General features: G+C 37.4%; 1 protein-coding gene across 1 annotated transcript in view; it reads right to left on the bottom strand.

Annotated features, from left to right (window-relative positions):
* Positions 1 to 604: 604 nt before the first annotated feature.
* LOC124162123 overlaps positions 605 to 15,495 on the bottom strand; it is a 62,044-nt gene continuing 47,153 nt past the window's right edge. Inside the window, exons 14-16 of the mRNA XM_046538532.1 lie at positions 7,146 to 7,289; positions 3,711 to 3,773; positions 605 to 3,149 (exon numbers count right to left, since the gene is read on the bottom strand). Of these exons, the coding sequence (XP_046394488.1) occupies positions 3,096 to 3,149; positions 3,711 to 3,773; positions 7,146 to 7,289 (261 nt within the window). The 3' untranslated portion in view covers positions 605 to 3,095. The remainder of the gene's footprint in view (positions 3,150 to 3,710; positions 3,774 to 7,145; positions 7,290 to 15,495) is intronic.

Raw genomic sequence — 15,495 nt, 5'->3', positions numbered from 1 at the left:
GAAGTGAGGCATGGACAATGACAGCAGCGGTGAAAGCAAGGATAGAGGCCTTCGAAATGTGGTGCTACAGAAGAATGATGAGGATCAAATGGATCGACCGAGTTAGTAATGAGGAAGTCCTATGAAGAGTAGGAGAGAAAAGAAGTCTCATGAAAATCTTAATAAGAAGACGAAACAACCTTATAGGCCTTATCTTGAGACACGATGCCTGATGAACAAAATTGTCGAGGGACAAGTGGATGGCAAGAATGGAAAAGGGAGACCTCGAAAACAATATGTGGAACAGGTAAAGAAGGATGTGAAAGAGGAGAAATATGTACGTAGGTGTGAAAAGATTAGCTGATAAGAGAATTGAGTGGAGAGCTACATCAAATCAATCAGAGGATTGTTGAACAGTAATGACGATGACTAACATGATAGAAAATCTACTTTCTCTTTTTTAACCCCTAAGACTCACTCATTAAATTTAAAAATAACAGCTTTAAACAGCTCTCATCTATAACACTACAAAAGGTATGGGTTAAAAAAATTATAAGTTATTGCTAATCCATGAGAAATCAAGAAGCTGTAGTAAAATAACAATCAATTAACTCTTATGAGAAAGTTAGTTGTGTAATGGAATAATTCTTTATTTCAGCATATAATTTTACATGTTCTGTAAGCAATTGGCCTCCAAGAGCAATTAATTTACAAACAATGCTTTCGTTTTCTTCAACCAATTAATGGAAAAAATTCCCAAATTGGCAAAATTAAGAAATGTGAACGATTTCCTTCATTGATAATAAGTTTCAGTCCCTGGCACATTTTCTTGATCAATATTATCAAAACGTTTCAACTTAAACAAGAAATGATATCCCTACACTAAAATACATAAATAAATAGTTATCAATGCTTCACTAACAAGTGATGACATGCAAAATTTGTACCTTGCTTCGATTCCAATCTTATATCATTTGCACCACCTAACACCTCTCATTGCCAATAAGCCACAAGAGGGTTAACAGATATAGTAAATGATACCAAAACACTTCCATCCATTCTTGCCCGTGAATTATCAAAGGTAAATATCAACATTAATGTATCATAACAGTTTTTGCTAAACATTACGCCTTAAAATTTTGTTTTTCCACAGCAACACTGACTGATACATGGTCTAACAATTTTAAAGTATCTACCATTATACCTTCCAATTTATTGTCTCCGTAGGCAACAAACTATGTATTTTGTCATAAATAGTATGAAAGATCAACTTCCACTAGTCATATCTGAAATTTTTAAAAACACTTCCTCAGCATGAAACTTTATAAAATTGTGTATCAGTATGAAAGTCAGAGTTTTAGAATGGCAATAGAAATGTATTTATAATTACATTAAAAATCCTGTGAGGAATAAACCAAATGCATATTTTGATATCATGTGCTGTGTTCAAACAAAATGGATGAACATACATTACCAACATTAAAAATATCGAACAATTAATTTTCTATAAGAAACCTTGCATTACATCTTAGCATAATTTACTTGTAATAACCTAGCTACAATAATATATAAAATAATGACTGATTCTATAATCACACCAACTTCTTATTTGGTCCAATGACAAGAATCTGACTTGAAAAAGACAAGTTGATACAGTTCCCAAGCACCTCATAGTTAGTACAGAAAAAATTGAGTGATTCAGATTGAAAACAACTAAAGCTTGAGAACCATATTAATTATATGAGGGCATCTTAAATCATATGTACCTGTCTGTGAAGGCATAACTGAATTCAGCTAACAATAAAATACTACAACCAAATTCATTTTTAAAAGCAGATTGAAAATAGTTTAACTGCATTCAAAGAAGTGGAATAACATTCGATCCAAGAGGTTAAGGAATGCTACAGCAAGATATGCTCTCTTGAATCAAGATTATTAGGAGTCAAATTGATAGTTTTTGAGGTAGGTAGTCAATACCATGAATACATCACTAATAAACCTTGCGTGATTTGCATATTAATTGATAAAAATGGCTTATGCTCAAAAGTATATGAAGAGTACGCAATCACATATTCCAAAGTCGGAAATGACTAGGCCTGGATGTGTAATTTGATTTAACATTAATAAAATGGTTGACATGAAAAATTTTCGTCATGAAGTTGCCAAATAAGTCAGTAAAGCATATAAAAAATTTTCTGTAGCTGGGGAGAGCATTATCATCAACAAAGATATCCCATGAGATGCAGTCTTAATAGTAAAACGTTAAAAATTGGATATGTTTTAAGGTGCACACAGACAGTTGAAATCTCTGAATGCCATTTTAAAGCCAACCAATCTGCTAAGGAGTATAAAAAATTGTTACATTTTTTTCGGAGACAATGCTAAAAAATTAGACAAAATAGTAATGTGCAGTAACTGGTGGAAAAATAGTGCATATCAACAGAAATCATTCCATTAGAACAGTTTCATGGAATGAAGTGAACAGCCAAAAATTTTACAAAACGAATGATTTATTTTTTGAAGATGTACGAAGGTGTCTCATTCCCAAGACTTATGTCGCAGTTCCTCACATACAGGCTACACAAATGGGTAACTTGATATTCGACTGCAACTCCGTCATTCCCTATCAGGTTATTTTTCACATATTTTACAGTTGCTTCATGTTACAAAAAAAAAAGGAATTATTGTCAAATGCATCAACTAATCACAAAGCTATCAGTTGTGCATTGTTTTAAAATATTTGTGGAAACTTCTCTATACATAAGCTGCAGTAATACATACATTATTTCCTCTTGATACTCACTACATGTTCAAGTATAGTTAGGAAATAAATTTGAGCTTGGTTTATAAATGCCCAACCAAATGCATTTCACCTTAGTTGCCAAATAATATTAACAGCATTTAATATCCGTACAAAACTAAACTTTTAACGACGATAATGCAACTGTGACATTGTTAAGAAAATATTTGTGCGCACACCCACGATATTTCATAGAAAATGGTGTACACATTACCCTGCAGCATTGATAATAACTCTTCTTTCTTCATTGAACATTTCAGAAAAAGTTTCCTCGACACATCCACAGAAATAACAACTAAGTTACAAAAATGGATGCTTACACATTGCTGGTCCTCTCAAGATGAGCCAAGTTATCATTGCACAGCAGGCCCTGAATAACAAAAATAATATGAGAACGAAAGCCAAATCAAAAATTATTAAAAAAAAGAACATAGATTTGGGAATACATAAAATAAATACTATTTCATAAAAGAAGAGATTAAAAAAAAGTGAATGTAATGATAAAAAAGATTGTATTGACTGCAATATCAATGTTTCACGTAGGTACTCCCATAAAATTTCAGACCAAATGAAAGACAAGTATAATTAAAAGGCTCAAAAATTTAATGTCTCATTCAACAAAAAAATATAATCACAGAACATTAAAACGGGCAGTAAATTCCAGTGAATGTACATTAGAGTATAAAATATTTTACAAGTACATTTTTCCACTTATTCCACTGTGATGATGGAACACCCTGGTTTAACATGCCAAATATACCTACTAGCCATTTTAAGTCCAAAATGATCGTACCTTGGAAACAGTTTCCTTGGAATTCAGACAAACCCATTTACAGGAAAAATTTATGAACCAAGGAAATGACACCAATTCAAGTTTGTGTTCACCTTTTCGTTAAAATCTCTTCACCTGTGAAACAACCTCATAACTCACCGGGGAACTATGATTCTCCTGACAGACATCCTCTACTCCTCGAACTGCTTCGAGATCTACGCTCTGTAAATGAGGGGGTAAATCAATGTAAACAGGGTGCTCCTGAGAAGAGTCATGAATGCGTGAAAACTCAGAGAGAACTTGCAAACACAAGGGTCAAATCAAACGACCGGACTTTAAAAGTGATTGCCTGAGAATTTCAAACAGATTTTTCAACTATCAACTTAATGCAGCATGCTTATAAATAAAATGAATTCTGATACATTTGATGATGTAAATAAAGATCATACAATGTGGCATACTTTTAAAAATTTTAATAAAGTATGCATATACCCAAAAAAGAACACTTGTTGATACATAAAATTAGGATATTAAAAAAAAGGGGAACATCTTCCTCTTTTTCTCAACACCACTAAATGGACCAATCCTCTCAATGAGCCCAGTATTTTTTTCTGGCAATGGCCTTCATATCAAATTCATGACCAACAAAGGTGGTTTTTCCAGATTCAAATGCCACATTGTACAGCTGTATGGACATCTAAACAGGAGCAGGTGTGATGCAGAAGATAATAAGCCATTCACAACTTCCTGTTCCATGATGGAAACATTCATAGACTACTGCCAACACGAATAAAAATCCAAAGACACAAAAAAGATGTTAGCAGGTGAGATAAATCGTAGGAAAAATAATGGAATAGCCGGGATAAATAGCCAAACTCAAACATTTTCAGCAAAATAAAGACCAGTAGCACACCCATTTATTGCCCTACCTTGATGAAATAATTTATGAAAGAAAAAAATAATTGTAGGATAGAGCCTGAACCTATTATTTGATAAGGAGCCTGTTCCAAAATCAACTGCCAGTACCATCAGTGCAATTATAATGAGCAGCATGAAGAGGAAATCAATGACAGCAAGAGTAGAAGACAATTTCAGATGCATGTAGCAGCCAGTTGAAAAGCTGTAAAATGGGGTCGTTCACTCTGATCCAAAATTGCAGTTCATGAAAAGAATTTGGTAGATGGAAAGGAAATAGAAGTTACGATGAAAAAAAAACTTCTCCATTCAGCCATATTCTCTAATACACTCCACAATTTCAGGTTTTACTTTGTAGAATTCTTTTGTCCTAATTTAAAAAATGTATTAACTATTCCACAATTCGTGGTTTCATTTCAGCACAATGTGTTTCACGATTACGGTCATCATCAGGAGCTCTTCGGTCTATTTTAAAGAAAATTTAGATCACCACAAATTGTATTACATTTTGGACCTCAATGTGACCTGTTTCCTCTTATTGATGAAAACTACCGTATGAAATTCTAATTTTGAACTTCATACGTAGTTTCTTGGCATGTCTCATATGTATTTATTTATGTATATTCTTTTTTTGCAAGATCTTGGGACAAAATGAAACTATAGTAACCATTATTATTATAAAAAAAACAATGAAACTGGGTTACGATGACGTATGATGCTTACGAATAGAGAGAAGAGTTGACCCACTCAGCAGGAGTCTGTAATGTCATCAACTTATGTACAAGGGTATTAAGGTTGCTGATTTTTGGTCAAAAAATGCTTGAGGCAAGAGTTCACAACATGAAAAAATACAGGTCCCTTTAAATTGTCGGTTATGATAGAGTTTGAACCCAACATGATATCAATTTGAACCCTATTTCAAATTCTCTTAGAAAGGATTTGGATTTTAGATGCATTATTTAATTAATTATATTGTTATTATACTGGTATGACTGTGTCATGAATTTGTGATTCAATTGTCATTGATTGGTGGTGCCCTCTAACAAGATGCCAGTCCAGTGGGAGTCAAGTATTTCAGGACAACTCCAACATCCGTGTCCACCTACACTCTATCTCTAAGTATCTTATATACTCGTTGATTGTATATTGTGCAACTATTATACACTCCCAATCCACCACAGCAAGAAACTAGTTAATGATTAAAAAAAAGTCAATGCTATGCTTAAACAATCAGTAAAAATAAATCTTAATATTTTAGAGAGAGAGAGGTAAGGTAAACTTCATTGCTCTAAAATTGATATTATTTTCACTGTAAAATATCATGAACTAACCATTCATCGCTTGCCACATATTAATTAATGGCCTAAAAAAATCTCACAATTATTTGACTTCCATTTGCGCTACACTTAAGAAAACTATCCTTTCAAGAATCAGTAAAAATAAAAATGAATATTTTATCTTTATACAGTTTTTAACTGATAGGAACCGTGAAACTGAAACAATTCTCTCATAAGACAAAACTTTTATCAAAAAGTTGAATGCAATTTTGTTACTTATTGTTCACTAGTTTAAATGCTGTTGCTACACTTCAACTATAGCATGCATCTTTTTTAAATTGCATCAATTATATTGATGACAGTAAACATCAGCTTATGGGTGATTTCATGGAGAAAAAAAACAGCTGAGGCAGACGATTGCCATGGATCCCGATGGTACTGGCAGTAAATTTCAGCAAACAACCTTGGATAGATGCAGATTTTCAAATAATGGTACAAATTTACAAGATTCCACCTGAAAGGCACAACCTCAAGCACCGACCCAATAGAACACCAAAGAGAGAGGTAAGGTAAACTTCGTTGCTCTAAAATTGATATTATTTTCACTGTAAAATAATATCATGAACTAACCATTCACCACTTGCCACATATTAATCAAAGAATTGTTTTCAAACTTGCATATTAGACACCCTCAACAAAAGGTAATGGCCTAAAAAAATCTCACAATAATTTGACTTCCATTTGCACTACACTTAAGAAAACTATCCTTTCAAGAAACCATAGCCTGGCCCCCTAGAACTATAAGTTATAGATATGTCAAATGTTATAAAAATGTTCTCATTTATATCTAATGAACAGTTTATATGCACCTAATTAATTGATTTCACAACAATGGCTACCATGGAATTATAAAAAAATACATCAGCATCCACACTCACGAAGGATTGCCGTCTCAAAGACAGATTTTTTATAATACTCTAGGGAAATGTTTTAGTTCCCAGCGAGGGTAAACAAATAATAGTATTAATGGTTATTTTATAGGAGCTTACACATGTTAACTTTCTTAGTTCACTTGTTATTTACTAATACTCAGCTCACAGACCACTAAAATTTGTACAGGTGTTGAGTTTCTCATCTACTAAGAAATAGTAGTTAAGATTTTATAAACATTCACAGTGGTTATATAATTTAGTAGGCTAAAGTTATAAGGATCACAGGAGAAGAGATATTATTTCAAGGTTGAAACACAAACAATACTTGACAGCCATGGTAGTCAGTAGAAGTTGCCTTAGGAACACAGTTCCTACCCCCTTGCTTTGCACATTTCAGCCGCTTAGGTTTCCAGGACCTGTGTGAGAAGGTTTCTTAGGAGGGGTCAGGAGTTAGAGAAGCAAGGACTTACATCACCATTGCCTGCCTTATCACCTGAAGGGTTATGATCGGGACTACTCCTACCAGTGGAGGCCAGAGGACAGATCAAATCGTCGAGATCAAAATCTGTCCGAGACTTCTTCCTCTTCAACGAGAACTGGCTCTTCTTGGTCACCTGGAAAAATGAAACCAATTTTCAGGAAATTCTGTTCAAGCTCCACTTAAGGCCGTATCATACTAGCGACTGCGGCCGGTGCTGCGGCCGCGACTGCAACTGCGACTGGCCCGTCGACCAATCAGAGCGAGGCAGTCGACGCTGCGACTGCGACTCAGAAGAATAGCCGTCCGGCTATTTTTCTGAGCCGCAGTCGCAGCCAATCAGAGAGCTCCATTTCAATCTCACGCACTTGCGGCAGACGTGTTTGTTTTGGTTACCGTAGCTAGGGAACTTCAAGAAGGTTGTGAGATAATGCTGAGATAATTTCGGATTTTTAAAGTGAAGACGGAAGTCCAGCATATTGGATATTGGACCCGAGCACACAGATAAGTAATAATGAAGTACGTTTTAACATATTTTAGGAGAAATTTCAACAATTGCTGCTCTCTACCAATTCTTTGGGCTTTCGTAAACAAACAAGCCACAAGCAGAAACGTTCATACGTGCGCATGCGCGACCGCGGCGTCGGCCGCAATGTGTGATGGGATGCAGTCGCAGCCGCAGCCGAAATCGCAGTCGCAGCGGCGGTCGCAGTCGCTAGTGTGATACAGCCTTTAGACACATTATCCCACAGAAAAATTACGACTGACTTAATCTTATCATACAGACTTTAAAATAATACTGTAAATTTATTGGTAGAAAATCTGGGCAATTTGACAGTGAATTCCAATAAGTTAAATCACACAAGAAAAATCAGGATAACAAAGTCCTCTATTGCATTTCACTTTCAAGGCATTCTTCATTCACATCTTGGGTGACAAGGCGAATCTCGGACTGGGTTTATCACACAAGGCTTTGACCAGCGGTGTAGATATGAGGGGGATAGATTCCCCCTCAAACCTCAGAGAATTTCATACTACACTAATTTTTAACCAGTTGTGATGATTTCCTGCAGAATTACAAGTTAAACCCAGATTTTAAGAGCCAAAATGATGTAAAATGTAATTCCAGGTATGTGATTTTTCAAAAATTTTCCCTTAGCTTGGGGGGGGGGGGGGGTTTGCCCCCTAGGCTCCTTCATCCCCCCCAAAGCACATTCCTAGTTATGCCTGTTGACATCACAAGTACACACTGTAGCATAGGAGAAAAAGGTAGTGTTTACCGAGCCACTGTGTCAGAGAAGTATCCCCACTTTGTCGCTAATCTGTAACGGACGTTTTCCAAAGCGCTGCATGAAACATTGGAGAAGACACTCGGAAGAAAATAGCTTGGTGAAGTAATTGGTAGCATACTTAACGGCCAATTGAGAGATGAAGGCTTGAATCCCTACTAAGACAAATGATTTTTTCATGGCAAATTCCTTCCTTGATGCATATAATTTTGCCCCTGCAAGTGTGACTGCACACAAAGTTACATGTTTCATGCAGTGCTTTGGACCACTACCTCAGGGTTAGCATGTGAGAACTTTACCCTGCCACCACTGGGACAAGTGGGTGGGTTTCAATACTTGCATGCTAAATTTTATGGATTGTTGACAAGATTAAGTAAAGACAATTAGAGAATTCAAAGCAAAGTAATGAATCATAATTCATGGTAAAGAAAACAATAACGGACCATTTAATCATGAGGAAAATATCACTGGCAGTGAACAGAGGAGGGTGTGGGAGAAGTAGAAGATTTGCTATTTATTCAGAAACTCTCCTTCGCAAGTCCTAAGACAAAGCTACGTATTTGAGATAATTATATGATAGTTTGCATTGATTTAGGAGATTCAGAGTAGTTTCAGCCGAAGAAATACCTAGGCCTTCCTTTATAATTCATGAAAGATAATCGTTATATTTATTTTAAAATTTTCAGGTCCCTCACAAGGTTATGATGCAGAATGGGGAGCATCTTAACAGGAGATCGCTATGAACTCATTTTCAATTTTGAATTGTAGTAAATGAGAATTGCATTAGCAAGATTTTCTACAATTACTCTCAAGAGTAATGCGATGATTCCTTGGGAGGTGACAGGGGAACAGTGAAAGATTTGAAGGTATTTCTTCCAAATGTGCTTCATCAAAGTTATTGTAATGAAAATTGTTTTTAAAATGTTTTTTATCTAGCTGGTAAACATATTTATACTATGTGTAAAACGTGCTTCATCAAAGTTATTGTAATGAAAGTTGTTTTTAAAATGTTTTTCATCTAGCTGGTAAACATATTTATACTATGTATTCATCACATAATATCATAACATCATTGAATAATAAATAATATAATCTACATCCTGCATCCAGTAGTTTTTCCACTACATCTTCACAGCTAGTGAATACACTTTGAAGAATACTCTCTCCCATGAGGTTGAAAATCTTCCCATGGGTCATATACAATAAAGAAAAATAACATGGATATTGAACAAATGTCTATGATATTGACTAACCTATGACGAGAGACTTTTAATTTTATTCAATTTCCACGAGAAATACAACAATTCAGCAATAATTCCATAGTACAGCATGGATATTTCTCCCACAATTCTCACTACATATGTCGAAGAAAAATTTTTTTTCTCTTTATAGTTTAGTCAACAGTTTTTCAGGTTCCGCCTTTGTTTAATTTATCCCCAGATCCCTTGGGATTCAACACAATTCAATTTTAATCAACTTGCTGCATAACCTATTCATCTTTCTTCCATCTCCATTCATCCCGCAGGAAGGTGGTGTAAGCTCACAGAATGAGTCCAGGGTTCCCACTCTACCTGAACAATGAAATTCACGGCTTTTTCCAGGTTTTCACGGTTATTTTTCACGTTTTCACGGTTTTTTTTAAAGGTTTTCACGGTCTCAATTTTGCTAAATTCACGGTCCGTTAATAAGCCAACAATAAGAAAATCACTGGCAGTATATCAACAGAAAATTAACGTACGCGAAAAACGCCGTGAATGTTAACGCCGCAATGAAAAGTGATATCTGTTATGACGTGATCTATCGTTTGCAAAATTCAGGGCCGACTAAAGGACCAGCCCAACCGCGCTCTTGCCCGGACGCCGAATACCCTTCGGACCTTCTTCCGTCCGGACACTCGAGGTACTTTTTTAATTCCTCGCTGAGAGAGTGTTTTTTGCGCACATTGTTATTACTGCACAGTAACCGAATTTCCCCCACCCCAATATTTCTTATTTAACGGAAAATATTTTATTTAAATTGTTTATAGAATATAATAAATTGATTCTTTCTTATTCAGCGGAAAATATTTTATGAAAATTGTTAATAGAACATAATAAATCGAAAAACAATGTCATACACCGTATTAGCACGAATCTAAGACGAACACGATTCTAAGACTACCCTCCTTTTTTGGAACTCCACTAGGGGACAATTTTTCTTTATTAATAACGATACGATTATAAAATGAATGCGGAAAAACGATCAATGCTTAATTTTTTTTGCTAGATTGCCTATGTCCCAGGAAACGCAGGATTTTGGCGAGTAATTAAGAAATTCATTAAAGGTTTCAAAACAATATTTTAGATAATAACAGGAATAGTAGTACTTTATCAAGACACATACGTCATATTGTTGATTCGACCCATATCTCTTTCAAAATTCTGAATGTTTGCTCTCCACTCGGCATTTACACTGCTATTATGGATTTCAGTCAGATGTAAAAATTCTTATCCATCAAACACCATTTCCAGTACACGTATTCACGAGAGCAATGTGCATGTTGTGCCTAAAACAACCGCATTCGCCGGTGCAGTGACTGGTTGTGAGATGGATCACGAAGGCCAAAAATAGTCAATTACTTGAATAGGGTAGTTTCCTTCATCAAAGAAAACGAAAGGCATTGATTGCGATTCGTTACCCACCATTAGTGTATTCATAATACGCAAATTATTTGGTTTTTGAAATACCGGTTTAGACGAATGGCATGGGTCAAATTTTATCCTCATTTGAAAAAGGCCAGATTGGCGCCCATGCGATTCCACTCCGCATGACGTCACAGGGACCTAGTTTCTACACGAGAGGATAGGAGTTATACATCGTCTGAGGTTACCAATGCATGCACGAGGCACAGAGCTCAGGGAAACATGTCTTAATAATCACCTATTAAAACTGGCTAAGTTCGGAAAGTTTTCTTCGTTTGATAAGGTATTAATTAGAGATGTGCGAATAGTATCCGCGAATACTCGAATACCTCGAATACTAGAAAGTATTCGATATTCGAGATTTCGAATAGTTATGCGAAAAGTACCGCCTCGAATACCTCGAATACTTTGAATTTCGCGTCATACACTGTCGCACGCACGTCGTTGGTAGTGACTCGGAAAAATGTAGAGAACTGTAGTCATTTAGTGCTCGCAGCGCCGTTTTACGCAAGCTGACGAATTGCATCAAATTCGTGGATTTTAGCGGTGAAAAGTGTTCGACGAGGGGAACCGAAAATAGTCGGGTGAAAAAATCCGAAAATCCCCGATTCCCCCCACCAGGAGAAACCCAGTGCCGTGGGATAGCAACCTTAGGGCATTTCCCACGATCCTCTATCCCCCTCCATTCAGCACTCGCCTCAACCACTCTGACGCTTTCCTCTTCTCCGAAATCAAACAAAAGGTCCCAGCTCGCGCAGGGATCGCATTACGAAGACCCCTGCTTCGAAAAAAATATCGAGTTACGAGAACAATAAAAACGTGTTTCACGCCCTCCCCCCTTTTCTCACCCACTGACCTTTTTCTGGCTACCTGCTTCGAAGTTCCCCATTTCTGGAGGTCAACTGCTGTGTGAGTACCGTGGGATACTTACATTAGCGCATTTCCCAAGGTCCGGTATCCCTCTCCATTCAGCACTAGCCCCCCCTCTGAGGCTTTCCTCTTCTTCAAAATAAAAAAAAGGTCACAGCTCGCGCAGGGATCATATTACGAAGACCTTAGCTTCGAAAAAATACGCGAGAACAATAGAAACGTGTTTCGGGCCCTCCCTTTCCTCCCCCACTGACCTTTTTTTTTCCTACCAGCTTCGAAGTTCCCCATTTCTGTGGAGGTCAACCGCTGCATGAGTCATCTATTAGCACAAAGGGTGTCTAAGAATGACTTTCGTCAATTGATGTTACACCTTTATTGAATTGAAATATTAGTAATGTGCGCGTAATTTCAAAAAGAATAAGACCAAACACGACGTATTTCTGAGTTCATTTAAGCATTTTACGCAAAGAAATAAATGTCAAAACACGACGGAGACTTAGCATTCTGGCGAAACTCGATATGAGCAGCAGAGCTTCTCGGAAGTTGATGCGGTATTTTTTTCCGAAAACATATATCAAGTTACAATTTATGAGTGGTGCTATAAATCTTTATTGTTACAGTCACAGACAAAAGGATATTTTCTCAGAATATTTGGTTTCTCCCTGATAGCAATTCCAATTCATCTTCTTATCTCGTGAGAACTCCCAAAGATGGACTGAAAATAATTGAAGAAAATCCGGTGGAAAAGAGCTTGTACTTTGCAAAATGCCTCAGATTGTCAGCTAGCACTTGGCAGCAGGAGTGGGGGTAAAGCGATGTTAGTTGAATTAATTATATGCCCAATTGTTTCCATAAAATTAAATTATTCATTAATCAGCTAAATTCCTGTTCGAATCATTTTAAGGAAATCAAAATTACTCCCCTAAATCTTGTGTTGCCTGCTGCATAGGCAACCGAGTCAAACATTCCAGCATTCATCATTTAGTATTCGAGGTATTCGAAATTCGAGGTATTCGAATATTCGAGCTATGATTTAATATTCGAATTCGATATTCGAATTCGAGAAATCTGCTATTCGACCCATCTCTAGTATTAATAAACCTTTTTTAAGCCAAGCGCTACCAGACAGCAAGGTACTAGGCTAGCCGCTAGCAGCCTGCGTCGTATCAGCGCTAAGCCTCGCCTCAAGGTCACCTCGCAGGGCGGGAGGGGGAACCAGAAATACGTCACGCAGAGAGACTTCCCGACATTCATACTTAAGCGTCGCGTTTTTGCGCGCTTGAAAATTTTCACTTTTCATTTAATCGCGAAAAATAGATGTTGTCATTTAAAAATCTAAAAGCGTGAAATACGTACTCCAGGAGTAATAATCTTTCGATTAAAGCAATAAAAAAATAATAGGAAACCACCCTATTGTTCCTGTCTAATGAATATATTTTTAATACAATTGAGGTAGTGTGTAAAGCGTGAACAATGTTGCGTTAATCGTCAGCGGCACGCCCACCTGGATCTTCGCCTTCATATCTCTACTTGTTTTCTCCAGGTAGCTCACTCTACCCCCACCCCTACCGTCATGTGCTAGCGGACAACCCAAGGCGCTCTGCAATATTCACGCGCATCTAGCCCGGATTCTTTTCTTCATGTTCAATTATTTTCAGTCCATCTCTTAAAGTTCTCAATAGTTTCTTCGGAGGGGCCATGGTCGGAAGACGACTAAAATTAAACTAGTGAAAATGACTCTATTAAAGTCACATGGAAAACACTCGGTGGTTCGAAGTCCAGCCACCCCGGAAAGTAGGGAACCACTCGTACGAGGTGAAGTTCGGAACTGATGCTATCGCGTACGGGGGTACGCAGAGCACACTGCAGAGGGCGAAGCGTGACCATAGGACTGCGCCATGAAATTTTTTACCCTAAAGATGCCCATTCTTTTCTAATTAGCGTAGCGCCAGATGATCAGATGAATTCGGATTGTTAGTAGGGAGAAACAAAAATCCTGAGAAGATATCCCTTCGACAGTAACTCTGACAAGTGAGACTACTAGTAGTAGTATAGCTCGTAAATTGATAACTGAAAGCAACCTGGAATCATGTTTTCGGAACAAAATGCCGAATTAACTGCCGTAAGCTCAGCTACGAGGATATCGCGTTTCGACAAAAATCACCATCGTATTTTTCCATCTATTTCCTTGCTTAAAATACGTCATGTGTGGTCTCATTTTTTTTAACGTGCAAATTACTAACATTTCAATCTAATAAAAGCATAATAGCAATTACTGAATATCATTGTTAGATACCTTTTGGGCTAATAGGTGATTCATGCAGCAGTTGACCTCCATAAACTGGGAACTTCGAAGCAGTTAGGCTGAAAAAGGTCAGTTGGTGAGAAGAGGGGGGAGCGCGAAACACGTTTCTATTGTTCTCGAGTAACTCGATATTTTTTTCGAAGCTAAGGTCTTCGTAATAAGATCCCTGCGCGAGCTGGGACCTGTTTTTATTTTGAAGAAGAGGAAAGCGTCAGAAGGGGGGAGGCGAATGGTGAATGGAGGGGGATAAAGGTTCTTGGGAAATGCGCTAATGTTACTTTCCCACGGCAATGAGCTTCTCCCAATGGTAGTTCCATCTCTTGGAGAGGATTCCAACTACGTGCTTGTCGTTATTAGCCATAAATGACACATTGTATTTATTTCGTCTCATTTTCGTCAGACGATGGATGCGGGAAAATTCTGCGTCGGAACCGCGATCTTCAAACGATCAATGCGAGAAACGATACTTCGGGGAACGATAGATGCGGGAAAAAATTAAATTGTCTATAAGGAACTTTATTTGGGACCAGAAACGGCGAACGATCAATGCGGGAACGATAGATCGAGGTTCCACCGTATAACTTTCTTTTGAAAGCGGCAGTGTAATGACTTCTTTTCTCTGCTATTGTAATACTCTGAAACCAAAACTGAATCGATCTCTCTAATCAGAGGCAACTCATGTTCCCTTCTTACCGTTGCTCTGGGAAAAATGGAACGACTATGTAGCATAATTAATCGTAGAGGGCGTAACTTGGTGGAAATCCATAATATCACGAATACAAGGATCAAGGAAATAGCAAAGTTCTTGATCCTTGTATTCGTGAGACTATGTAGCAGTTTATATCGCGACGGCATTGACGCTTTAACGACACAAACAAACAGCATTACCTTAGATAGCACAAAGCTGAGGAACTGGATCACCACCGACAGTAAATAACTCCACACAAACTTTCCGGTTGCGACGTAAAACTGGCAAGTTCCAGGTCGACGCATGCGACAATCGTGTAATGCTGTGTTGCCATAAGCGGAAATCTTCTCTCGTTTTCAGGGCCGCAATGCGCGAGAATTAGTAACGTCACGCCGAAAGCTCGCTGTCGCCCGGTTCAAACGCAGGGAGCGTAGTGTCCACAGCGCATGGCAGGTTGTCAAGGCTAGCGGTCTTCCAATCATAGGATTGAGGGTGTTGAATAAACGTTC

Source organism: Ischnura elegans, chromosome 7 (assembly GCF_921293095.1).
Source record: "Ischnura elegans chromosome 7, ioIscEleg1.1, whole genome shotgun sequence".
Lineage (NCBI taxonomy): Eukaryota > Metazoa > Arthropoda > Insecta > Odonata > Coenagrionidae > Ischnura > Ischnura elegans.
This window is presented reverse-complemented; position numbering and strand designations above follow the sequence as displayed.